Below are 27,349 nucleotides of genomic sequence, written 5' to 3' on the forward strand. Positions count from 1 at the left end.
GAAACTTTCCATAAACTCTGTGTTTAACTCTGCTGGCTGATGTTGTAACCTTCCTGTTGATCACTGTGTCCTCTCTGGCCTCGATAACGGTGACACGGAGGGGAGGAGGAGGAGGAGGGGGAGGTTTGGGGTGGGGCGGAGGAAAGGGGGAGGGCGGGTAAGGCAGGGGAAGGAGGAAGGATTTACCTCCCTGTGTCCCTGCCCAGCCTGAAATGAAACTGCAGCTCAGTTGAAGCTGAGAGACTCACCGAGAGCAGCTGTTTGCTCCATTGCTCGTCTTCATCTTCATCACCCTCCACCTCAGGTGCTCCTCATGGCAGCTGACACTAAGCGCTCACAAAGGACCAAGAATATTGTGATCGGGGTGTTGTCGGTCTGGTCCCTGGTCTCGCTGGTCACCATCGTGGTGTGGGCGACCTCTCCGGACCTGAAGGGCTCGGCCCAGTGCCGCTCCGAGCTGCAGGAGATGACGGAGAAGCTGGAGGAGGCCAAGGTGAGGTTCAGCAAGGACAGGGTGGCGCTGGAGGAGATGGTGCAGGAGGAGAGGGAGAAGCAGAGCCAGCAGAGGAGAGAGATCCTGGTGCTGCTGGGACACCTCAACGCCACCAACGCCACTCTGGAGGAGAACCGGCAGGAGAAGGTGAGTTTCAGCAACACGGAAACGTTCAGAGTCATCCGGTTTTCCAGCAGGTCAACAAAAGTCTGGAGAACTCCTCCTGACAACATGGATTTATTGGTGTCATAGACTCCTCGGTTTGTTGTTTCTTTCCCTCGAGTCTATGTAGACGTTTATTTCTTCACATCAACAAGCATCCTGGAGTTTCTCATGTGATCCCCGCCTAACAAAAATAAAAACTTACTTTTGTTGATTCAATTCACTTGAAATCAGGAGAAATGCTGAACCAAATGAACTGCTTCTATTTCCAACTAATTAAATTAAGTTTATCTAAATTAATTTATTAAATCAGAGTAACTGAAAGCTTTCAGGATCAGTTGTTCAGAAACCACTAAGGCTCCTGGGAAATGCACGTAAGAAGAACGTAGAACAACTGCGGTGTGACGCTGCCAGTAAATAAAGGGCTAGCATCATCAATACAGATATCGACAGATACCTTTTATAATATCTCATTAATGTAGTTTGTCAAATGAACAGGTAAATTTACTCGTTCTAAACTAAGAATGTGAATTTAGTGTCATCTCAGTGAGAGAAGAGGATTTTGGGTCTGTAGATGGTTTTTCACGGCGGTGAACAAAACACGAGTGGCGGGAGGGCGGAGAACGTGCGATGAAGAGGTATTTCAGACAACCAGGACGTTTCATTGCTGAAATGCAGAACCACATCCTGCATACAGGAGAAAAACTGAAGCCAAAGTATTGATTCTATTCCACTAGTATTTATTGATATCAATGTTTGTATCAGTATTATCCATATTTGGATTTATCCGCTCAGCTGTCTTCAGTCCTATCTGTAACGGAGTTATAATTACAGAATGCGGACAAACTTAATTCAGTCATTTGTCAAATTAAATAATGAATTTAAGTTAATTTAATGGTTTTATTTTTACAGTGTAACTGTTCAACCTCCTCTTTCTGCACGCATGTTAAATTCTGCTGAGACACAGTGGATGTCATGCATGGACATCTTCGTCCTGCAGCTGATTAACTGGACTTATTCCATCCTAATAAAGTCCAGATGTTTGCTGGGGGTCAGATTGGATCATCCACTTGACTACATGAAGCTTCCTGTTCCGTCTTATTTCTGGGAAAGTTTCATTCACAGGACTTTAGATTTAATAATTATTCATTAGACCCTGATCTGCTGGAACAAACAAAAGCCCTTTCAGACATGCAAAACTTTCCATTTATCCAACAACAACTAACATGTCTGATTTACCTACAAAGTCTCACTGTTTCTGATCAGGTTAAAAGCTGTTTAAACGTCACATTTAAAGAGAAAACTGTTTCGTAATTTTACAAGCTCCTATCATCACACCGTAGTGTTTTTCTAGGAGTTCTGCTTTTCACCTGACAAGCAGCAGTGAAGGTGGAAACGATGTCTCGAGTTAAGTTTCGTTTCTCCAGTCGATTACATCTGTGCCGTTACGGTAGAAGAACCAAACCATCAGGGGTGTAACACTAACTGCTCAGGAGCTTATTATAAGCTGCTTCCTTTCACACAGCCGCTGCACACGCAGGGTTGCTATGGTGATTATGACATTATGATGTGAGAAAACTCTGTCTACACGGACTTCAGAGAAATTCCTGACTTGATTTACCACCCAGTCTGGCAGCTTCCTACATGCGGACAGCTGGATGTTGTGTGCACATTGAGTCATAGATGGGACAGTTTGTTTTAAATCGCATGAGAAAGTGTCCCAAAACTTATGCTTACTGGTCTATTCATGATACTCTGTCAGTTTACGATTGTTCCAGTTGCAGGATATGTTCATCAGTCCAAAACTTTCTGTTTTCTTAGTTTTTCATGTGAGCTCAGACGGCATTGAGCATCAGGTTGTTCTCTCTGCAACACAGCTCATTTCCTCCTGATGTGATGCCGCTTTGTTTGAACCCTGATGGTGGTTTAGTTTGTTCGCTGCTACGCCTCGAAGGATGGAGCCGCTTTGACCTGATAGAAATCAGGGCTAGATCATTTGGATTGAGGAGAGGCGAGGTGCACTTTAATGCACTTTAATGGAGATTAAACTGACAAACGTCCACATATGAATAAAAGGAACTTTTATGTTTCTTAAATATGGAGCTTAGTGTGAGTAACCTCAATCCTGGTCCTGCAGAGCCGGTGTCCTGAAGGATGTCAGGGCGCTGCAGCAGATTCGAGCCCTGCACAGATCTGAAAGTTACCACTGACACGAATCTGCAGGGAAACTTCTAAAACCTGCAGGACATCGGCTCTCGAGGAGCAGGACTGAGGATCCCTGACCAGACCAGAAAATGAGAGGTTTGAGGATGGAGCCTTGTGGTACCCCCCTGGGGAGATTAGCAGACGTGAAACAGCCCACTCTGACACAGAAGGTTCTGTCTGAAGGTTACGACCCGTTTCGGAGCTAAGCCAGCAAGGCCATCATAAGATAAATTATCCATCCATTCATCTTCAGCCGCTTATCTGGGGTCGGGTCGCGGGGGCAGCAGCCTAAGCAGGGAAGCCCCAGCCACATTTGCCAACTTTGCAGGGGGATCCCGAGGCGTTCCCAGGCCAGCGGAGAGATATAATCCCTCCAGCGTGTCCTGGGTCTTCCCCGGGGTCTCCTCCCCGAGGGACGTGCTGGAACACCTCACCAGGGAGGTCCAGGAGGCATCCTAACCAGATGCCCGAGTCACCTCAACTGGTTCCTCTCAATGTGGAGGAGCAGCGGCTCTACTCTGATCTCCTCCAGGATGACCGAGCTTGAGATAAATCAATAGTTCGAAATAAATGAACAAACATGGTATTTATAGTTTCTATATCTAACAACATGCATTGTTTATTACCCCTGCCAACGAAGTTACGTTTTTGTCCGTGTTTATTTGTCTGACGGTAACTTCACATAAACTTCGTCCGCTAATCTTAGTGGTGATCAGGAAGAATTTGTGGAAACAGGAACTTTTATAACATGAATAGAAAGGAGCTGCTCTGCAGAGGTCTGTGGGTGCTTTTTCTAGCCTTTAATCATTTATTCACATGAAGCTAAATGGCTGCACAAGCTGTAAATCTTCAATCCTCTGCATCATGCCAACCTGTCAGTGTAGAAAGTAGCACCCTAACTGGTTTTCTCTTCGCTTGCCACAGGTTTGGTGGTGTAGAAATCAGGTTGGTTGAGTTCATAAAAGAGTTTGTGGTTTAGTTTAAAAGGAATTTTACTTACAAATGAGGCTTCTGTTGTTATTGTGATACTAAAAACTGGATGTCAAGTCAAAGTCATCATCTTCGTGTCATATATCTTCATAAATATGTTTTATTAGACAGCAAACTGTCCAAACAATGAGTGAGATAAATGTTTTGACGCTGAGCAGCAGTTTATTATTATCAGCTCAGCAAAAACAGCTTCGCCGACTTCACAAAACGGCCTGCAAACCAAAACTTAGATGGATAAATAACATCTGCAGGGACAGACAATTGATTCTGATTCATCCCTGCCTGAAAACGTGGAAACTGCAAGCTGTTTCAGAGCTTTGGTGGAAACAGAGGAGGACTCTTCTCCCTCCTCCCTCCACCAGTTTCCATTCTGGGAGACGGGGAGACGAGATTTTCCCTCCCATCAGGCCGAATGTAAACGGCGACACGTTTAGTTGCTTTCCTGCTTCATATTCTCTCAGCTGCTGGCTGGAAAAAGTGACTTTAGTCCTTCGTTCTCCCTCCTCCTGCTCTTGTGGTTCTTCCTGACTCCTCCTCCACCCCCCTCGCTCCTTCACCTCTGCCCCGCTCCCCCACCCATCACGGCTTCCTTACTTTTCCCTCTGACTTCTCCCCTTCTGACTAATCTGGTAAAAATTTCAGGATTGTTGCCATAACTGTGAACTTTGGACAAACTTCTTTCTTCTAAACAGAAACAGAAACAAGTAGCGAGCTGTTTGCTTGCTTTGTGCTTTGGAACCTGGACGTTTCTGTCGACATTCTGGGCTCAGCATGTTTCCCATCAGAGAGGAATCTTTAAGGAGTTCATGAGTCAAACTGTGTACTTGTGAAAATCGTCATTCGTGTTGTCCACGCTGAGATGAGAATGCTGCAGGTGACGATTCAGGCCGAGCTCCTGGTCCTCATCCCAGAGGAACAGTTAGGTCTCTGCAGCGCTGATGTCCCGCAGACTCTCAGTCTAATGATTACTGAGGTTATTAATCTACAAGCAGATTGATAGGAAACACCTTTTTCTTTCATTTCAGTGGAACAGTTTGATAAGAAAAGATTAGTTGTTTGACTTTTGGGGATTTAGACAAAATGAGATAATTGAGAATGTCTCCCTGGTCTCTGAGAAGAATAACAACTGAGTCTGTGATAAAAACACTACGTCTGTAACTGTTTATATATGACACCATTAATCTAAACATTGTAATCATCGATCAAAGCTGCACGACTCTGAGCGTCATCACTTAAGATTATGTCAAAGGTAAAAGCTCCGATGTCACAGCCAGGCCTGCTAAACTCGTCAATCTTCCATCTTTAGTCGGCTTGACTATTGCAACAAGTTGTGTTTCCATTTCTCCTCAAATTCTGCAAAACCTAAATATCGCAATAAAATATGGTAGTGGAAAAACTTAAAAACTTCTCAAATATCACTGAAAAGTTGTAACACTCTCCTGAGGTGGTTTTTCAGACGTGTCGATATAAAAGTATATCGTATTAGTGTAACTGAAACACTACTACTGCAATAACGTGTCACATGATGTAAGTGGTCACATGACCAGTTTCCAGTAAAGATGGCTCCTAAATCATATATTTCGTCTTCTGATGTAGCGACAACCGAAATATCGGCTCCAAAACATAAACTGGTTTGTGTTGCCATCCTTCTCAAAGTGGAGGAGGGACGAGATTTTATGGTTTATGCGCTACAGAAATTGCAATTTTACTTTGTGGAAACTTTAGAAATATTGGTTCTATTTTGTGTAAAAAAAAAAAGTAAAAGTCCAAATTTGCATGTTTCTGTCAAATTTTCTAAGTCTTTTTCTTTATCTAAGTCTAGTATCTATTAATTCTGTTTTTTTTGTCTCCACCATCTCACTCTTATGGCACATTCACACCAACACCTCTGAATCAAAGTGGTTCACATTTGCTTGGAAAATCTAGTATATTTGGGAGTGTGTAAATGAACAGCCTGACTACAATACAAATCAAAGAAGTAAACTCTGATCTGGCCAAAGAAGGTTTCATTTTGTCTTGAGTAAACCAAATGCAGGAAGCTGACTGTACCTTAGTTGGTGCAATAGCAAGTGACCCTGCATGGACCAACAGATGAGGAATTGTTCACTGTTTTGTCTTTGCATTATTTCAGTAATGAAACTTATCTAACAGTGAAGATCCTGAAAAAATAAAAGACTATATGCTGATAATTGGCTTGACGTTGGTTTTATGAAAGGGAAATAATCAGCCAGAATGCATTATTCATGGTGAGATGCAGCCAATGAAAGCATAAAAGTCGGGGTTTATGGAGGATGTGGACCCAAACACAGTCTGGTGAGGCAGATAGATGCAGGAATAAATGTCTATGACACAGGGCTAGAACGACCAAGAAGGCATGGACAATGCTGAAGAAGTAACGGAAACACCAAAGCAACATGACAATGAACTGGCCAAGGATAAATTAAACCAAGGAGCAAAAATAAACAGCAGGTGAAGTAAATGAGCAAATCAAACCAGGTTTGTTAATGAACAGGAAGCAAAACACACGGGGGAAACTGCAAAATAAAAGACAGAACTGAAAGAGACCAGACTAACAAAACCCTACAACCCAAACCCAGAGACCATGACAACAACCCAAGTATAGTTTCCACTGCTTTCTGCTAATTACATAAAGGGGGTCATCTGGGAAAACCCTGGTCTAGTGGCTGTATTGCAGGCAACTTCCCCCTCGGGAGACCATATTTGTTCACTTCCTCTGCATAAAACGAAGCAAATGTGACAGACGCATCGGCGTGTGTGAGCAGTGATGTTCGGCATAGATGCTACAAAGGGAGCATTTAGTAGGATCTCTGTTGGACTTAAGCACTGATGTGTATCTCACAGCTGAATGATGAATTGATTTGAGAGTCGACGGTACATCAAGTGAAGCGTAGCAGCCAAAGTTCACATACGCTGCCTTTCCATTATATTTTTTTGAGAAAATAAAAGCGATATTTCTAAGTTTCGACAAACAGCAGTTGTGATTTGCCGTATTTCCTCTGAACAGTGTTTCGTGCATAAGCCTCACTTTTGGTAAAATCCCGTCCGGTTGACGACAATTTCCGGGAATTGTGGCTTATGCAAAGTAGCCACGTAGCGTTACTTTAAGGTTGTCTATTTGCTGCGGAGAATCTTCTATGACTATTTGAAGCTTGTCTCCTTCATTTTGTTTTCTAAAAGTCTGAAAATTGTTGTTGTTTCATACATATAGCGCCAATTTTACCAGAAATGAACTGGTCATGACCACACGTCCGGGGACGGGTAAATGTGTGTAATATATATATATATATATATATATATATATATTGTTTTCAGCCACAGTGACGAGTTCTTAGGCGGAAAAAATGTTCAAATCTTTTGCAGATAACAGCAGCAAACACACACAGTTAAACTTCAGATACTGCTGTCATCATGTGTGAATTATCACCCTGGTGTTTTCACACCGACTCTCCCTCTGACACACAGGGAAAGACACGGAGAGGTGATGTCTTCATGCTGACAGCATCAATATTTGTTACTATAAGTGAAATAAAACACCCAATAACACAGCAATCAGCTTTAATTGTGCAGAAAAGTTGTTTTTAGCTGCTTCCATTCAGCACAATGTTTCATTACGCCTGATATGCTCATATAAAAAGAAAGCTGTGACTCTATACGTCCATTTCTATTACACCTAGAATTGCGCAAAAACTAAATATTGCAATAAAAAAATAGTAATTGAAACTCCTACATTTCAGAAAGTCTCAAATATATATATATATATATATATATATATATATATATATATATATATATATATATATATATATATATATTTGAGACTTTCTGGAAGCTTGTCTCCTTCATTTTGTTTTCTAAAAGTCTGAAAATTGTTGTTGTTTCATACATATAGCGCCAATTTTACCAGAAATGAACTGGTCATGACCACACGTCCGGGGACAGGTAAATGTGTGTAATATATATATATATATATATATATATATATATATATATATTGTTTTCAGCCACAGTGACGAGTTCTTAGGCGGAAAAAATGTTCAAATCTTTTGCAGATAACAGCAGCAAACACACACAGTTAAACTTCAGATACTGCTGTCATCATGTGTGAATTATCACCCTGGTGTTTTCACACATATATATATATATATATATATATATATATTTGAGACTTTCTGAAATGTAGGAGTTTCAATTACTATTTTTTTTATTGCAATATTTAGTTTTTGCGCAATTCTAGGTGTAATAGAAATGGACGTATAGAGTCACAGCTTTCTTTTTATATGAGCATATCAGGCGTAATGAAACATTGTGCTGAATGGAAGCAGCTAAAAACAACTTTTCTGCACAATTAAAGCTGATTGCTGTGTTATTGGGTGTTTTATTTCACTTATAGTAACAAATATTGATGCTGTCAGCATGAAGACATCACCTCTCCGTGTCTTTCCCTGTGTGTCAGAGGGAGAGTCGGTGTGAAAACACCAGGGTGATAATTCACACATGATGACAGCAGTATCTGAAGTTTAACTGTGTGTGTTTGCTGCTGTTATCTGCAAAAGATTTGAACATTTTTTCCGCCTAAGAACTCGTCACTGTGGCTGAAAACAAGACTAGATGTTTGATTCTTGTCAGCAAAGCTGCGGACTGTTTTATGCTTCCTCTCTGATTACGTTTTTAGTTCTTATTTATGCAGATTGTGTGTGTGCTACAAACTGTCCTAGTCAAGGTCTTGCTGATTGTTGCCACCATCTCACTGCAGTCTTCATTTAACTCCCACGTACACATCATCCTTATTCTCTTGTTATAGTCTCAAATGGTGGAATAGCAAGAAAAAGTGGAAAATGAAACTAAAGCACAGCAAACTGGGGTCTAATGTTGCATCTACAGACACACAGACCTCTAACAGCCAGAGTGTGCCTGCTGAAGAAACAGGACATTCATTCACTGCAGGAAAGTCCCAAAAACACCAAAGTTAGAGTTCTTCTTCCTGTCAGCTTCCTGTTCAGCTTCGAGCTTCTAAAAACAGTTTATCAGGTCATTTAACCCCTTCAGGTTGTTTCTTAACATCAGTTCATCACAAAGAAACAGCTCTGGATGGAGGTGCCTGCCCCTGAGCATGCTGGGTGACTGTCCTGCTCTTTCTGCTATGTCTGGACCACATTACATTGGCAGGTGTTGTGTGACCCGCAGAAGGTAGAAATTTCATTTTTAAGTGACATTTTTTATGCTGATTTACACAAAACACAATCAAACTGTGTGTTGGTTCAGCTTTATGAGACCGCCCAGGCTGGACTTGTGTTTTCAGCATGATTTATGGGAGGTCAGTGGAGCATCTGCAGTGGACACACTGTTACAGAGATCCCAGCCAACCTGCTGACTCAGGTTCACGAGGAGAAACCAGAAACTTCCTGTGCTCACAGGAAGAACCACACCTGTGGTTTGTGAACAGCTTCTGTGCACAAATAATGCTTCCTGCGCATCACTTCCTGTTGTGCAGCGGCAGGTTTCGGATGTATAAAGGTGAAAAGGAAACAACAACACTTGCTTCATTATTATCAGCAATATTTTCTGTAAAAATTATCAGAAATTTCCAATACTTTGCCTAAATACAGATGTGTCCTCTTTTACTTCATCACATCATAGACTGTATATAAAAGATGGGCGGAGCCTCCGTGACGTCACCCGTAGGTTTCTGAAGAGCTGAATTGAAGCTCATTGGGCGGTTCCTACCATCACCATCTTGGCAGGGTCACATGTGCCATCTCTTCCAGAAAACACAGAAGAAGAAGAGGTGGAGCTGAGAGGGGGGCTGTGAGCGTCAGACTGGATGACTGACATTGTCTGACATAGTTAAAAACTAACCGAGCTAACCTGGTGCTAACAGGAGCTAACCAGCTAACGGAAGTAAGCCGGGAGATCGGGTACCTGTCAATCAAAAGAACACGCCCCTAAATATGCCAAATTTTAAGATGAAATTCCCGCAGACTGAGATAAATACGTTGCTGCATTTCAGGTATTTTCTTCATTAAAAAAGTCAATAGTTCAACCTGATCAGACTGATGTGGATCAGTTAACAGGTTTGTCTTAATAACTAACCTATAATCTGTCAAAGTGTTAACAGGTTTGTCTTAATAACTAACCTATAATCTGTCAAAGTGTTAACAGGTTTGTCTTAATAACTAACCTATAATCTGTCAAAGTGTTAACAGGTTTGTCTTAATAACTAACCTATAATCTGTCAAAGTGTTAACAGGTTTGTCTTAATAACTAACCTATAATCTGTCAAAGTGTTAACAGGTTTGTCTTAATAACTAACCTATAATCTGTCAAAGTGTTAACAAGTTTGTTTTAATAACTAACCTATAATCTGTCAAAGTGTTAACAGGTTTGTCTTAATAACTAACCTATAATCTGTCAAAGTGTTAACAGGTTTGTTTTAATAACTAACCTATAATCTGTCAAAGTGTTAACAAGTTTGTTTTAATAACTAACCAATAATCTGTCAAAGTGTTAACAGGTTTGTCTTAATAACTAACCTATAATCTGTCAAAGTGTTAACTGGTTTGTCTTAATAACTAACCTATAATCTGTCAAAGTGTTAACTGGTTTGTCTTAATAACTAACCTATAATCTGTCAAAGTGTTAACAGGTTTGTCTTAATAACTAACCTATAATCTGTAAAAGTGTTAACAGGTTTGTCTTAATAACTAACCTATAATCTGTCAAAGTGTTAACAGGTTTGTCTTAATAACTAACCTATAATCTGTCAAAGTGTTAACAGGTTTGTCTTAATAACTAACCTATAATCTGTCAAAGTGTTAACAAGTTTGTTTTAATAACTAACCAATAATCTGTCAAAGTGTTAACAGGTTTGTCTTAATAACTAACCTATAATCTGTCAAAGTGTTAACAGGTTTGTCTTAATAACTAACCTATAATCTGTCAAAGTGTTAACAGGTTTGTTTTAATAACTAACCTATAATCTGTCAAAGTGTTAACAAGTTTGTTTTAATAACTAACCAATAATCTGTCAAAGTGTTAACAGGTTTGTTTTAATAACTAATTAATAATCTGTCAAAGTGTTAACAGGTTTGTCTTAATAACTAACCTATAATCTGTCAAAGTGTTAACAGGTTTGTCTTAATAACTAACCTATAATCTGTCAAAGTGTTAACAGGTTTGTTTTAATAACTAACCAATAATCTGTCAAAGTGTTAACAGGTTTGTCTTAATAACTAACCAATAATCTGTCAAAGTGTTAACAGGTTTGTTTTAATAACTAACCTATAATCTGTCAAAGTGTTAACAAGTTTGTTTTAATAACTAACCAATAATCTGTCAAAGTGTTAACAGGTTTGTCTTAATAACTAACCTATAATCTGTCAAAGTGTTAACAAGTTTGTTTTAATAACTAACCTTTAATCTGTCAAAGTGTTAACTGGTTTGTCTTAATAACTAACCTATAATCTGTAAAAGTGTTAACTGGTTTGTCTTAATAACTAACCTATAATCTGTCAAAGTGTCTTGAGATGAATTTGTTGTGAACTGGAACGATATGGAATTAAAGCCACCAGAAGGAATAAAAAATGCTAAGAACGTGAGAATTTTACGCGTCCTGGTGAAAGTACGTTGTTTATGTTTACAACCTGCCAAACGAACCTCTTTCACATCCTTTTAAGGTCGATGTTTTCCTGGATCTGCTTTAAGGCAGCTGAATGAGTCCTGACTGCACATTGCTGGACTTGCTGTCATAATCCTGATAATCAGATGATGTAAGAAGAACTTTGCCTCTGTGCAGCATCAGTCGTGTTTTCAGGCCGTCTCAGCGTGTTATTAGAGGCCTCTCAAGGCGGACTGTTCCTTTAAGTGCTGGACTTTGTTGTTCTAACTTTAACTGCTGCGTTTATTAAAAGGAATGTTTCTAAAAGACAGTCGAGGCTGTTCTGCTTTCAGTCACGGTTCGGCTCGGTTCAGACCGCTGCTCAGCATGGTTCAGACCAACCTCAACATGACAGAAATGTTTCCGCTTTTCTCTCTAAAAGAAAGTAACCAAGAAACGATGTTTTCATATGTTGACAGTTTGATTAAAATAAGAAAAAAAGGAGTAAATTTTCCCCCAACGATGAAATCTGTAAACAGTTTGTTGTTTTTCTGCTTCATCAACTCTTTTCACTGATTTGATCAAATATTTTTCCGTAAAAAGAACAGAAAGCAAATTAATTATCAGCTCTTCTTAGTAAAATATCAGCGTCTTTCCATTCTACCCGGTCATTGTTCCTCACGACCACGTTGGTTTCTTCCTCCATATGGGAAGATTTTTTTATGTGTATTTTTTTTAAAGAAAATTTTCAAATAAAACGTGATTTAAAGATCAATATACAGGAAATAAAAATATTACTGTTTAGCTCATTAGTGGACAAGAAAGTCTTCTCCCAAAAACGTCCCTAAAAAAATGAGAAACGGACATTTTTTCTGTTTTTGCTCAAATTGTCGAATCAACTTCCACATGTTTTTCAAGACAGACAGACAGACAGACAGATAAATAGATATTTCTTTATTTCAGACAAAATAACAATTTAAATTGTGAAATTTTTTTATCTGGTAAAGATGAACTAAAAGGTATATTACAACATGGAGCAGGAGGTGGAAGCTTCTGACAATATTTATTTCTGTTTTTATCCTTCCAAAAGTTTCACTATCAGCAGTTTGTGCTTTAAACCAGTTTGCAGCACAATGAGGAGTTTGTCCTCCTCAGCTCAGTTTGTGTCTCTGCAGCTTAAACGCCGTGAAAACCATCACAAACACGTTGAACTAACCGCTGACTGACATCCTCGCCGAATGGAAAGTCTACTTACTAATTATGCTTTTGTCATCATGCTTTTTATGAACTCATGTAAAACAGCAGCTGTTGACCAAATTATTTAAAAACAAGAAGAAAACAGAAAAACAACACAAAAGCCTAAAAGTCAAAAACTTTATCTGAGTTAAAAGCCGAGGAACAAAACTGAGTTTTTATAGAATTAATATTGTTTAGGACGGTATAAGTGGTATTACTGGTTACTGTTATTATGACTACATGTTGCTTGTTGATCATATGAACACATTATAATTACATACTGTGCCAATATGACTTTTATTACAGTCTTCTATAAGGAGATATTGATGTAGAAACTGAGTATTGTCATTAATAAGATGATGTGGTTATCGATCAGGAATGTGAATGTGAAGGCAGCCTTCTGCTTCCATACACTCCCTTTGTGTTCCTTTTGTTTTTATAGTTTATCATGTTCAAATAAACTTCCTCGATCCAAATCGATCAATGGAAAGTGTGTCTTATTACCAGCATCATTGCTGAAGAGCCGATCTGATTGGCTGCTTGAGGCATCGTCCCACCTATCGGCTCTGTTTGAATCCAGACGGATTGTCTGCGGAGCGAAGCAGGAACATGAACAACTTGTTGCTTAGTTTTTTCCCCTGTGTGGAAAAGCAGCGTGAGTGGGTTTTTCCTCCAGCTCTCTGTAACCAGGGTGTGTTTGTTTCCCCCACCAGGTGGTCCTGCACGCCAACATCAGCGCGCTGCAGGAGGAGGTGGAGCAGCTGCAGCAGAAGGAGGCGAACCTCACGGCTCAGCTCGGCCTGCAGGAAGGTAACGCTGTAGGAAAAACTCCATCACTGCCATGAAAGGAGACTTTCTCACTAAACCACCGCTGGTATTCTTAGCTGCTTTCCACCTCCCCGTTACCACGACAACCCATGAGTCAGCGTCAATAAATACACACAACTGCTTGGATTTGTTTTTATAAAAAAAGAAAAGCTGGAGTGTGTTTCTGAAACTTTCCAGGAGTTTCATCTTCATCAGATGATCAAAACAAAAACAATCGTAACGGAGATGAGGAACAGAAAAAAGTTTGTTCCATTTAAATAAAAAACAAATAATAAAAGTTTATGTTTACTTTACTGGACGATCTTACAAGATCATATGCAGCAGAGAATAAAAAGCAGAGAAAAGAACGAGAGTAAAAACGAACCAAATGAAACAGGTTTCTATTCACTGATGAAGACTATCAGAGATAACATGATGAAGATCAAAACAGTCTGGATGATTCTGGATAAACGGCGTCAGGAGGAAGGAAAACAGGAAGTGGACTTCAAAATAAAATGCGTTGTGGGTTCAGCGCACGGCATCATGGGTAAACACAACTTTAACGCCATGAGGCGACAGGCGGAGAAAAACCTCCATGATCACATGGAGAAGTCTGATCAGTCCAGACCACCGGGTCCTGATCGGGCCAGACCACCGGGACCTGATCGGGCCAGACCACCGGGACCTGATCGGGCCAGACCACCGGGACCTGATTGGTCCAGACCACCGGGACCTGATCGGTCCAGACCACCGGGTCCTGATAGATCCAGACCACCGGGTCCTGATCGATCCAGACCACCCGGACCTGATCGGTCCAGACCACCGGGTCCTGATCGGTCCAGACCACCGGGTCCTGATCGGTCCAGACCACAGAGACCTGATCGGTCCAGACCACCGGGTCCTGATCGGTCCAGACCACCGGGTCCTGATAGATCCAGACCACCCGGACCTGATCGGTCCAGACCACCGGGTCCTGATCGGTCCAGACCACCGGGTCCTGATCGGTCCAGACCACCGGGTCCTGATAGATCCAGACCACCGGGACCTGATCGGTCCAGACCACCGGGTCCTGATAGATCCAGAACACCGGGTCCTGATCGGTCCAGACCACAGAGACCTGATCGGTCCAGACCACCGGGTCCTGATAGATCCAGACCACCGGGACCTGATCGATCCAGACCACCGGGTCATGATCGGTCCAGACCACCGGGACCTGATCGGTCCAGACCACCGGGTCCTGATAGATCCAGACCACCGGGACCTGATCGGTCCAGACCACCGGGTCCTGATAGATCCAGACCACCGGGACCTGATCGGTCCAGACCACCGGGTCCTGATCGGTCCAGACCACCGGGTCCTGATCGGTCCAGACCACCGGGTCCTGATCGATCCAGAACACCGGGTCCTGATCGGTCCAGACCACCGGGTCCTGATCGGGCCAGACCACCGGGACCTGATCGGTCCAGACCACCGGGTCCTGATAGATCCAGACCACCGGGTCCTGATCGGTCCAGACCACCGGGACCTGATAGATCCAGAACACCGGGTCCTGATCGGTCCAGACCACCGGGACCTGATCGGTCCAGACCACCGGGTCCTGATAGATCCAGACCACCGGGACCTGATCGGTCCAGACCACCGGGTCCTGATCGGGCCAGACCACCGTGTCCTGATCGGTCCAGACCACCAGGACCTGATAGATCCAGAACACCGGGTCCTGATCGGTCCAGACCACCGGGTCCTGATCGGTCCAGACCACCGGGACCTGATAGATCCAGAACACCGGGTCCTGATCGGTCCAGACCACCGGGTCCTGATCGGTCCAAACCACCAGGACCTGATAGATCCAGAACACCGGGTCCTGATCGGTCCAGACCACCGGGACCTGATCGGTCCAGACCACCGGGTCCTGATAGATCCAGACCACCGGGACCTGATCGGTCCAGACCACCGGGACCTGATCGGTCCAGACCACCGGGTCCTGATAGATCCAGACCACCGGGACCTGATCGGTCCAGACCACCGGGACCTGATCGGTCCAGACCACCGGGTCCTGATAGATCCAGACCACCGGGACCTGATCGGTCCAGACCACCGGGTCCTGATAGATCCAGAACACCGGGTCCTGATCGGTCCAGACCACAGAGACCCGATCGGTCCAGACCACCGGGTCCTGATAGATCCAGACCACCGGGTCCTGATCGGTCCAGACCACCGGGTCCTGATCGATCCAGACCACCGGGACCTGATCAGTCCAGACCACCGGGTCATGATCGGTCCAGACCACCGGGACCTGATCGGTCCAGACCACCGGGTCCTGATAGATCCAGACCACCGGGACCTGATCGGTCCAGACCACCGGGTCCTGATCAGTCCAGACCACCGGGACCTGATCGGTCCAGACCACCGGGACCTGATAGATCCAGACCACAGGGACCAGACAGATCCAGACCACCAGGACCTGATAGATCCAGACCACCAGGACCTGATCGGTCCAGACCACCGGGTCATGATCGGTCCAGACCACCGGGACCTGATCGGTCCAGACCTCCGGGACCTGATAGATCCAGACCACCGGGACCAGACAGATCCAGACCACCAGGACCTGATAGATCCAGACCACCAGGACCTGATCGGTCCAGACCACCAGGACCGGATCGGTCCAGACCACCGGGTCCTGATCGGTCCAGACCACCGGGACCTGATCAGTCCAGACCACCGGGACCTGATAGATCCAGACCACCAGGACCTGATAGATCCAGACCACTAGGACCTGATAGATCCAGACCTCTAGGACCTGATAGATCCAGACCACCAGGACCAGATAGATCCAGACCTCTAGGACCTGATCATTCCAGACCACCAGGACCAGATAGATCCAGACCACGAGGACCTGATAGATCCAGACCACTAGGACCAGATAGATCCAGACCACTAGGACCTGATAGATCCAGACCACTAGGACCTGATAGATCCAGACCACTAGGACCTGATAGATCCAGACCACCAGGACCTGAGAGATCCAGACCACTAGGACCTGATAGATCCAGACCACTAGGACCTGATAGATCCAGACCACTAGGACCTGATAGATCCAGACCACCAGGATCTGATAGATCCAGAACACCACGACCTGATAGATCCAGACCACCAGGACCTGATAGATCCAGACCACTAGGACCTGATAGATCCAGACCACTAGGACCTGATAGATCCAGAACACCACGACCTGATAGATCCAGACCACCAGGACCAGATAGATCTAGACCACCAGGACCTGATAGATCCAGACCACCAGGACCTGATAGATCTAGACCACTAGGACCTGATAGATCCAGACCACTAGGACCTGATAGATCCAGACCACCAGGACCTGATAGATCCAGACCTCCAGGACCTGATAGATCCAGACCACTAGGACCTGATAGATCCAGACCACCAGGACCTGATAGATCCAGACCACCAGGACCTGATAGATCCACACCACCAGGACCTGATAGATCCAGACCTCTAGGACCTGATCGTTCCAGACCACTAGGACCAGATAGATCCAGACCTCTAGGACCTGATCGTTCCAGACCACCAGGACCAGATAGATCCAGACCACCAGGACCTGATAGATCCAGACCACCAGGACCAGATAGATCCAGACCTCTAGGACCTGATCGTTCCAGACCACTAGGACCAGATAGATCCAGACCTCTAGGACCTGATCGTTCCAGACCACCAGGACCAGATAGATCCAGACCACCAGGACCTGATAGATCCACACCACCAGGACCTGATAGATCCAGACCTCTAGGACCTGATCGTTCCAGACCACTAGGACCAGATAGATCCAGACCTCTAGGACCTGATCGTTCCAGACCACCAGGACCAGATAGATCCAGACCACCAGGACCTGATAGATCCAGACCACCAGGACCAGATAGATCCAGACCTCTAGGACCTGATCGTTCCAGACTACCAGGACCAGATAGATCCAGACCACCAAGACCTGATAGATCCAGACCACCAGGACCTGATGCAGTTCCATGTTTTCTTGTGTGTGTAACTATGAGAAGGTTCTGATGAATCAGTCAAATCATCCGGACTGGGTTTAGTCTCCTGAAGATGTTTTGCTCTGATCCAGAAGAGCATCATGTGACTCGCCTGGAGTCTCGTTAGCATGACCTTCCACTCCCCGCTCAAACAACTCGTCTTCGTGGTCCAAGATCTCGATGTTGGGGTTCTCAAGAGGGTTTTTTTTCTCCCTGAAAGCAGGAAGTGTCCTGGCCTGATGAATCGGCTGTTGGTTGTTTGGTTTTTCCAAAGCAGAGCTCATTTCAGTCCTCGCTGCACTGATCTGCAGACACCAGAGCGTAAAGTCGGGTTCTTATGGACCAGTATGATGGGGAGGAATCCTTTCTCTCTGTGTTGTTGGTGTCCCCCCGTTGTTTTGCTGTATTGTTAAAAGCTAAATTACATCCTGCTTTAGTGTCGACAAAAGGAAAAGAAGAAGAATGTGCTGCGGTCGGTCTTTAGTCCGAGCAGATTGTGTTTCATTAGAAAAAGCCAGATTTTTGTGATTTCAGTGATCCTGATCAAACTTATGATTCTCTCTCCTGCTTTCTCGGTGTTGCATCACCTGTCTCAGTTTCTCTGTCCCCTCGCTTGTTGGCGGTTGCTGTTGCCAAGCAACCTGGTCTCAGGTCAGGACTGTGGAATGTGGGTTTCCCTGCGATGAAGTCAGGATGGCAGCGCTTTGCTAGCAGCTGAGGGAGCGGCCTCACACCGCAGCGTCACATGTCTCAGCCTCCAGCAGCAGTTTAATGCAGATGACTCACATCTTCTGCTCCCTTCTTTTAGTTAAAATGCAGCTGAAACAAAGTGAGTTTCCTGCCATTTGCTTTCCTATTTCAGAGGAGATCTGAGCTTTCATGGCATTGGTTGTCAGTCTGAATCAGCGCCTGATGCCGACTATCAGATGGGAGGTTTTTTTTTCTTTAGTTGCAAAATAATTTGGAAAAACAATCAAACACAGCAAATCCTGTGATTGTTTTAAGCAACTTTGTCACACTGCTGAGGTTTACTTCCTCTTTCTGTGTGAATGTTCCTTCAGGAAACGTGCATGTTTTCCCTGCTTTGTTCACCTTCTGTATTTTTGACCTGTTAGTTGAAAATTCAGAGCCTGGTGAGAAGCCAAACTATTGGTTCAGCTGGTAAATCACTCGCTGCTGCAAAAGGTTAACTGGAAATGTGCATCTTTAGAGCAGCTCCATGTGCATCCAGGGTAGAGAAGGTGCATCAGAAACTAATATGAATGGGTGTTGACCAAGAAGAAAGAATCATCTGCTCATACCAGGTTGCTGGTAAAACACCTGAAAGAGAAACCACCCCATCTCCAGCAAGCACTGCTCTGACTGGCCGCCTCCTGTTTTCAATTCTGTGTCGCTCTACTGAGATCCAAGAGGGTTTAATGGGAGGGAAAATCACTACCAGACCCTTTATGGACAATGACTCAACAGTTTTTAAAGATTTGTGAAGTAAATCACAAAGTATGCCAAAGACTCATCAAGATGAAAACCTTTCACAGAGTTTGCTCCATAATGACATGAAGTATCACCACAGGACTCTCCATTTCCACCTCATCACCATGAGAATCTCCCGTTCCACCTCATCATGATGAGAATCTCCCGTTCAACCTCATCATGATGAGAATCTCCCGTTCCACCTCATCATGATGAGAATCTCCCGTTCCACCTCATCACCATGAGAATCTCCCGTTCCACCTCATCATGATGAGAATCTCCCGTTCCACCTCATCATGATGAGAATCTCCCGTTCCACCTCATCACCATGAGAATCTCCCGTTCCACCTCATCATGATGAGAATCTCCCGTTCCACCTCATCACGATGAGAATCTCCCGTTCCACCACATCATGATGAGAATCTCCCGTTCCACCTCATCGTGATGAGAATCTCCCGTTCCACCTCATCACCATGAGAATCTCCCGTTCCACCTCATCACCATGAGAATCTCCCGTTCCACCTCATCATGATGAGAATCTCCCGTTCCACCTCATCATGATGAGAATCTCCCGTTCCACCACATCATGATGAGAATCTCCCTAAAATCACATCGTGATGAGAATCTCCCATTCCACCTCATCATGATGAGAATCTCCCGTTCCACCTCATCACCATGAGAATCTCCCGTTCCACCTCATCACCATGAGAATCTCCCGTTCCACCACATCACCATGAGAATCTCCCTTTCCACCTCATCACCATGAGAATCTCCCGTTCCACCTCATCATGATGAGAATCTCCCGTTCCACCACATCATGATGAGAATCTCCCTAAAATCACATCGTGATGAGAATCTCCCATTCCACCTCATCATGATGAGAATCTCCCGTTCCACCTCATCACCATGAGAATCTCCCGTTCCACCTCATCATGATGAGAATCTCCCGTTCAACCTCATCACCATGAGAATCTCCCATTCCACCTCATCATGATGAGAATCTCCCGTTCCACCTCATCATGATGAGAATCTCCCGTTCAACCTCATCACCATGAGAATCTCCCGTTCCACCACATCACCATGAGAATCTCCCTTTCCACCTCATCACCATGAGAATCTCCCGTTCCACCTCATCATGATGAGAATCGCCCGTTCCACCTCATCATGATGAGAATCTCCCGTTCCACCTCATCATGATGAGAATCTCCCGTTCCACCTCATCATGATGAGAATCTCCCGTTCCACCTCATCAGGATGAGAATCTCCCGTTCCACCTCATCATGATGAGAATCTCCCGTTCAACCTCATCACCATGAGAATCTCCCGTTCCACCACATCACCATGAGAATCTCCCTTTCCACCTCATCACCATGAGAATCTCCCGTTCCACCTCATCATGATGAGAATCGCCCGTTCCACCTCATCATGTTGAGAATCTCCTGTTGCACCTCATCATCACCATGAGAATCTCCCGTTCCACCTCATCAGGATGAGAATCTCCCGTTCCACCTCATCATGATGAGAATCTCCCGTTCCACCACATCACCATGAGAATCTCCCGTTCCACCTCATCATGATGAGAATCTCCCGTTCCACCTCATCATGATGAGAATCTCCCGTTCCACCACATCACCATGAGAATCTCCCTTTCCACCTCATCACCATGAGAATCTCCCGTTCCACCTCATCATGATGAGAATCGCCCGTTCCACCTCATCATGTTGAGAATCTCCCGTTCCACCTCATCATGATGAGAATCTCCCGTTCCACCTCATCATGATGAGAATCTCCCGTTCCACCTCATCAGGATGAGAATCTCCCGTTCCACCACATCACCATGAGAATCTCCCGTTCCACCTCATCACCATGAGAATCTCCCGTTCCACCTCATCATGATGAGAATCTCCCGTTCCACCTCATCAGGATGAGAATCTCCCGTTCCACCACGACCCAAAGCTGCTCTGCTGGACTGAGATCTGGTGACTGTGGAGGCCGTTGGAGGACAGTGAACTCATTGTCATGGTGGAGATGATGTGAGCTTTGTGACATGGTGCATCATCCTGCTGGAAGTTTCCATCAGAAGATGCTACACTGTGCTCAGAAAGGGATGGACATGGTCAGCAGCAGGACCCAGCAACGTTTCTCCATCTTCTATTGTCCAGTTCTGGTGAGTCTGTGGGAATTGTAGCCTCAGTTTCCTGTTCTTACTGACAGGAGGGAACCCGCTGTGATGCTGGAGACCATCTGCTTCCAGGCTGGACGTGTTCAGAGATACTTTTCCAAACCTCACTTGATTCCATGACTTCCATTTTCACTCTTCTTAAGAACCTCAGTAGGCTTAAGTTCCTTCATGAAAACATTATTTCTACATGTGAGGCAGACAGTAAATAGTGACAGTAGTAGTGAAATGAAACAGAACTAATTAACACGCGAGGGTTAAACATGAGACGTGTTTGTGTTCTTTATAATAAAAGTGACTTCCAATGAGTCAGAGCCTCCAGAAGCAGCCGGAGTGCAGGAACAGGGGTCCGATGGGAAGTGGAGACAGACGTTAATGAAGGTGACTTCCTGTTGAGAGCAGTGGAGGGGAAACTATAAATTCCTGCATGATGGAGATATGAAAGGATCATTGTGTTTTCTGCTCTGATAAACATCACTCTCTGTTTTATGTGAACACGTCGTGGCTGGAAGAAACGAGTCACAACAGCCGACTTGTCGTTGCTGACATCGATACCGTTAGCAGGACAAGACACACGTCCATGCTGCACCGAGTTAAAACATGATCAGTGATCAATGAAAGGTTTTCCTTTCAGAGACGATGAAATGAACTGAAAGCTTCAGAATCCCACCAGGCTGTCGGAGCTCAGTTATCTCACAGAATCTGAATCTGATCCAGAATCAGCATGAAAACAGGCTCAAGTAGAGAAAACAAGAGTGCTGGCAGAACAGGTCATTCCTGACATACCCAGCAGGGACCGCCCTTGGAGATAAGCCGGGATGTTTCCTTATAAGCTTAAGCAGATCTGAAACTGAAGCCAACAACAACACGGCATTCCTGATCAGAAAACAGACTTAGGATCAGTTAGCTACAGTTGCTATGCTGGGAGACTCTCAGGAAACAATCTGTTTGATGATCTCTGAAAGCTCTGACTGATTTCCCAGAGCGCCATCGTTTAAGTCATCATCATCGTCTCAGGACCAGCAATGTGTAACGTTGAAGGCCATGTGACCCTCCAGCTGGTCTACGGAGGTTTTCCAGCGTTTCTATCCGTCCAGGAGGTTTACAGTCCAGACACAACATGTAGTGTTTATTCAGAGACTCTAGATGGTAAATCCACCATTATTTATCACATCTTCATCACCATCACTACCATGTTGCTAAGAGACCTCTATTTTCACCTGGACATGATGATGAAGACACTTCCTGTCAGACTTTCCACCAATCAGAGAGCTTAAACTGACGGTAACGTCCAATCAGGAGCAGCCAAAGATCAACAAGTGATGAGAAAAGCAGGAAAATAATGATCCTCTATGGCTGGAATAAAGCCAGGAAGACGTTTGGGATGCAGCTGAGGTGGAGGTGCTGCAGTGTGTGTGTGTTCCAGATGTGAGAGAATGATGTGCAGATGTGAAAAGGCTTGGTCACTGCTCATCTATGTGTGTTATTTCTACAAACTTCTGGTTGCTCTTTATGCTGCTTTATCTGTTCATACATTCATTTTACATCATTTTAGCCTCAGAATCTGACAGCTGAGGCTGAAACATCACGTCTGCATGGAAACATCACGTCTGCATGGAAACACCACGTCTGCATGGAAACGTCACGTCTCCATGGAAACATCACATCTGCATGGAAACGTCACGTCTGCCTGGAAACATCATCTCTGCATGGAAACATCACGTCTGCATGGAAACGTCACGTCTGCATGGAAACTTCATATCTGCATGGAAACATCGCGTCTCCATGGAAACATCACATCTGCATGGAAACGTCACGTCTGCATGGAAACATCACGTCTCCATGGAAACATCACATCTGCATGGAAACATCACATCTGCGTGGAAACATCACGTCTGCGTTGAAAAATCACGCCTGCACGGAAACGTCACGCCTGCACGGAAACGTCACGTCTGCACGGAAACGTCACGTCTGCACGGAAACGTCACGCCTGCACGGAAACGTCACGCCTGCACGGAAACGTCACGCCTGCACGGAAACGTCACGCCTGCATGGAAACATCACGTCTGCACGGAAACATCAGTGTTATGGGGGTTACACATGAACTAGAAGTGGTTAAAGAGTGGCCAGCTAGTTGACATCTGATGATAACTAATGTGTCTTCTCAGCCACCAAACTTTTAGAAAGTGGTCTTTATTGCTATGGCCAGGACAGTCAACTAGACTCGGTCTGAGAGGGGATTCGGTTCAGTTGGGGGGTGCAACATTATTCTGGACTGAGATTATGTTCAAGCTGCTTCTCAAATGAATTACATGACTTAAAAACATGTTTCATCTCCAACAGAGGCAAGAAAATATGGATCTGCATCACATCTTGGAGGTCTGGTTGATCATATTTCTATCAAAGCTTTTGCAAATTCTCCCATGTCTGACCGTGAGCCATGTCTCTGGTCCAAAGCCGCTCATCGCCCCATACACATGTATGTCCTGGTTGCATTTACCTGCGATGCCTAAAGTTATCTCTCAACCCCCATGTGGGGTCTCCAGTTGGCAAACCAAGGGATTAAGGTAATGCTAAACTTTAGGAACTTGTATAGCTGCTTGTGGTTGTACCGTAGAAGGAAAAAAGTATTTAACTTAGCTGAAACCATCAGAGTTTCATCAGACCTGCAGAGACAGAACAGAAAGCGGACTTGGCCCTGATAACCTGGGGGATCTGGTTGCTTCATAACAAACCCTGAGTGGATCCAAGATTTCCAGCTTTGTTCTTTGACCGACAGGAAGCCGGTGTAGAGATCTGAAGACTGGAGTTTATGATCCATTTACTTGGTCTTAGGGCAACAAAAAATATCAATGATTGGATTAAAGTTTAGAGGAGGTCAAATTAAGGTTACCTGGAAAGGTTATAGTACATATCAGGTGAATTCCTAATCCCAAACGGAGCCGTGGGTGAGAACACTTCCACTCATGACGTGAGTTTAAAAAGCAGGAATCATTAAACTAAACTCAAACTTTCTGTTTCGGTTCAGCTGTTTGTGTGTTTCCACAGAGCACATCGAGGCCCTGCAGCAGAACCTGACCCAGGCGGCCCATCAGACCCAGTCCTGTTTCAATCTGAAGGAGGCGGCTCAAAGCCAGATGCTGGCAGCTCAGGCCGAGACCAAAGCCTGCGCGTCCAGCCAGCAGTACCTGCAGAAACAGCTGTGAGTCCCACCTGAGCCTCAGTCCATCGCAGACCCATTTCTGACCACCAGACCATGGCTGCAGCTCTGTGTCTGTGTCTGTTTACAGTCAGAAGTGTAAAGTTGCAGAATCAGAAGCTTCTCAGAAGACACATCAGGCGTGTGCCTTGCCCCCCTCCCCCACCCCATCCGACGCCGCCGCTCCCCTTGCTGGTATGCCTGCGCTTACGCTGCTCATCTTCAGCACTCTGCATCTGTTAACCTGTAAGTACCAGCGACGTCTCTGATAATCACTCACACATGATGCAGCGACAAGCAGAGCTTAAACATCCCACAGCACCTGAACGCATCACTGCATCTCGGGTAAAACTCACATGTACCTTTCAACATATGTCAATCCTATCATCCTAAATTCAACTTCAGGGACTAATTATCCCCTAAAAGTTCATAGAAATTCTAAAATTTAACCCCTATGAACAACTTCAGTGTTGGAGGAGCATCTTTCTTTCATAACAAAATACTTCTGTGGAATAAAACATAAATTAAAACCTGTGATTTAATATAACAAACATGTCAAGGTTCAGAAATCTAAGACATAAAAAAAGAAAACCATAATGAATGTTTCTGCTGCTGATCAGAAGAGTCAGAGCTGTTCCCAGAAGCAGGACGCCACCTGCTGGCTGCAGCCGCTCCCTGCACTGATGATGGGAAACTAAGAAACGCTTATTTTAGGCCGGTTCAGCTTTAAAAACATATTTTTGCAAACTTTTAAATTACAGATATAAAACTGCAATCCCAGTTTCATAAAAGTTGATGTAAAATGTAAATAAATCTACTCAACTCATGTTTTATTCCCAGCAGAAGAAAAATAAATCAGATGTTGAAACTTGTGAATCTGATGCAGCAACGTGTAACAAGTAGTTCCAGGTTAGCATCGTTAGCATCTCCTCTTCTTCTAACATCTGGAAACATCTGGAAGTGAGGAGAGCAGCTGCAGGAGTTTTAGGAGAGGAATGTTGTCCTGTTTTGGTCTGATGCAGGATTCCAGCTCCTCTGCTGGACCTTGTTGCTGGATTTCTGCTTCCATGATGCTCCGGATGTTTGTACTGGTGAAACTGGACTGCAGCAGACCAGTTCTCTACAATTCACACAGACTCACCAGCCTGAACTGGGTTCACACTGGTTTCTGGAATCTTCCTGAGTCCATGCACTGGTTTCCAGCAGAGAATCATGTCTGCTGTTAATGCAGAAGATCCAGCATGCAGTCTTGTCCCCTGCATACAGAGATTCCTCCAGATTCTCTGAACATTTTGATATACACCGTACATGTAGGAACATTTTTCTGACATTTTCCCACAGGTTTTAGTCCCAGTTTATCCATCCAAGTGCTCCATTTATTCCCAGTCATGTTGCCAGTTTACCTCAGTAGATGTCAGACGTTCCTCCGGTTGTTTCTGCTCCTTTTGTTGCTCCTGTTCCAACTTCTTACAGACGTGTTGCTGCCACCAGATTTACGTGTTCCATGAAAAATTTCACCATCTGACATGTTTATCTACTACTGGGATTAAACCAGTTTGATGAGATTTGCACAGCATCTCAGCTTTGCTGGAATTAACGTCATGCTACCTCACTGACTGCGTGACTCTGACTGTGTTGTCAGGAGCTCATCATGAAGGAATCCCACACTGTGGTCCGGGGGGGGGTCGGAGCCAGGACCAAAACGAAGACTGCTGTACAAACTTCCTGTCTGCGCAACAAACGAGTCGCCATGGAGACGCCGATAACCGCTTGGACACAGACTTTGCTTTTTCCTCCACAGCTGAGACGTTTACTGGCTGTGGGAAATCTGTTTTATTGGAGCAGCTTCTCCACACGGCCGACTCGCGTCAGATTTTCTGTTTAATCTTCGGCTGTGTGAACAGATTCATTCTGCTGTCGCTCAACTTTTCAGACTTTACTTTCATTTTGTGCTTTTTTCATAAATGCAACAAACTCACAGTTTGAAGCTTTTGCCACCGCAGCAGAACGAGTTCCCCGTTTAGACGCTTTGATCCAAGCTGGTTCTAGGGGTGAAGGGTGCTCAGGGTGGATGTGTTTATTTGAATAATAAACCTGAGCAGTTTCTACATAAACACTGTTTTCTTTCTCAGAACGGATCAGCTGAACATGTTCATTCCCTGTTGTCCTAAACGTTTGCAGAGCAGAGACAGATCCGGGCTGGATCTTTGCTGATTCATGTGGGGATGGAGATCTCACAGAACCACACGAGCCGTCAGCACATCAGACGCATTAAAGAAAATGGTGTTAAACCGCTTGAAACGGAGAGAATCCTCCATCAGGACCACTAGAACACAAAGATCCTGGTTTCTAAAACCCCACATCAGCAGTTTCTGTCAAATCTGGTCTGAATAATAAACGTTTGGCAGCTGAAGGGAATGTCTTCCACAGAAATGTCGTTTTCCGATCGCTAACCAACATCAGTTGCCATGACGACTGCCCTGTAACAAGTGTTAAAACCAGAGTTGCAAGCTAGGCGACTGTGACAGAACTTTATTCAGTAAAGTCAGTGGGATGCAGCACACCTGCCGCTGCTCGTGCATGGATAGGATCAGGTAACAGTCGTAACTAATGAAGAGACCACGGTGAGTTGTATGCATCTAAATATTATCTTCAGGAGCCAAACAGTTCCAACACCTGTTGAGGTGAGTACAGAGAAAAGCCTGTTGGTTACTTTAGATATAAACCATTATTTACAGCAGAGGTGTTTTACTGGAGCAGCATCGTCTCACTGACGACTCGGCTCATCTGAAGCAGGTTGCAGATTCCTGGTTTAAAACCTTTCACACCAGAAGAATGGATGATAATACTGAGACGGTTTTAACTGGAGTTAACAGCAATGCAGCCACTGAAATGATGGGTTGGGTTGGGTTGGGGTGGAGGGGATTACAGAGCAGGTGCCTCCCTTCAGATG

At 44.5% G+C, this 27,349-nt stretch overlaps 1 protein-coding gene across 1 annotated transcript; it reads left to right on the forward strand.

Annotated features, from left to right (window-relative positions):
- Positions 1-247: 247 nt before the first annotated feature.
- On the forward strand, positions 248-26,489 carry LOC306759746 (uncharacterized protein). The gene is made up of 5 exons (XM_079245471.1): positions 248-640; positions 13,415-13,511; positions 24,246-24,399; positions 24,488-24,642; positions 26,039-26,489. Coding segments are annotated over exons 1-5 (735 nt in total). The 5' UTR covers positions 248-313; the 3' UTR covers positions 26,041-26,489.
- Positions 26,490-27,349: the final 860 nt, after the last annotated feature.

Source organism: Telmatherina bonti (assembly GCF_933228915.1).
Source record: "Telmatherina bonti genome assembly, chromosome: 8".
NCBI classification, from domain to species: domain Eukaryota; kingdom Metazoa; phylum Chordata; class Actinopteri; order Atheriniformes; family Telmatherinidae; genus Telmatherina; species Telmatherina bonti.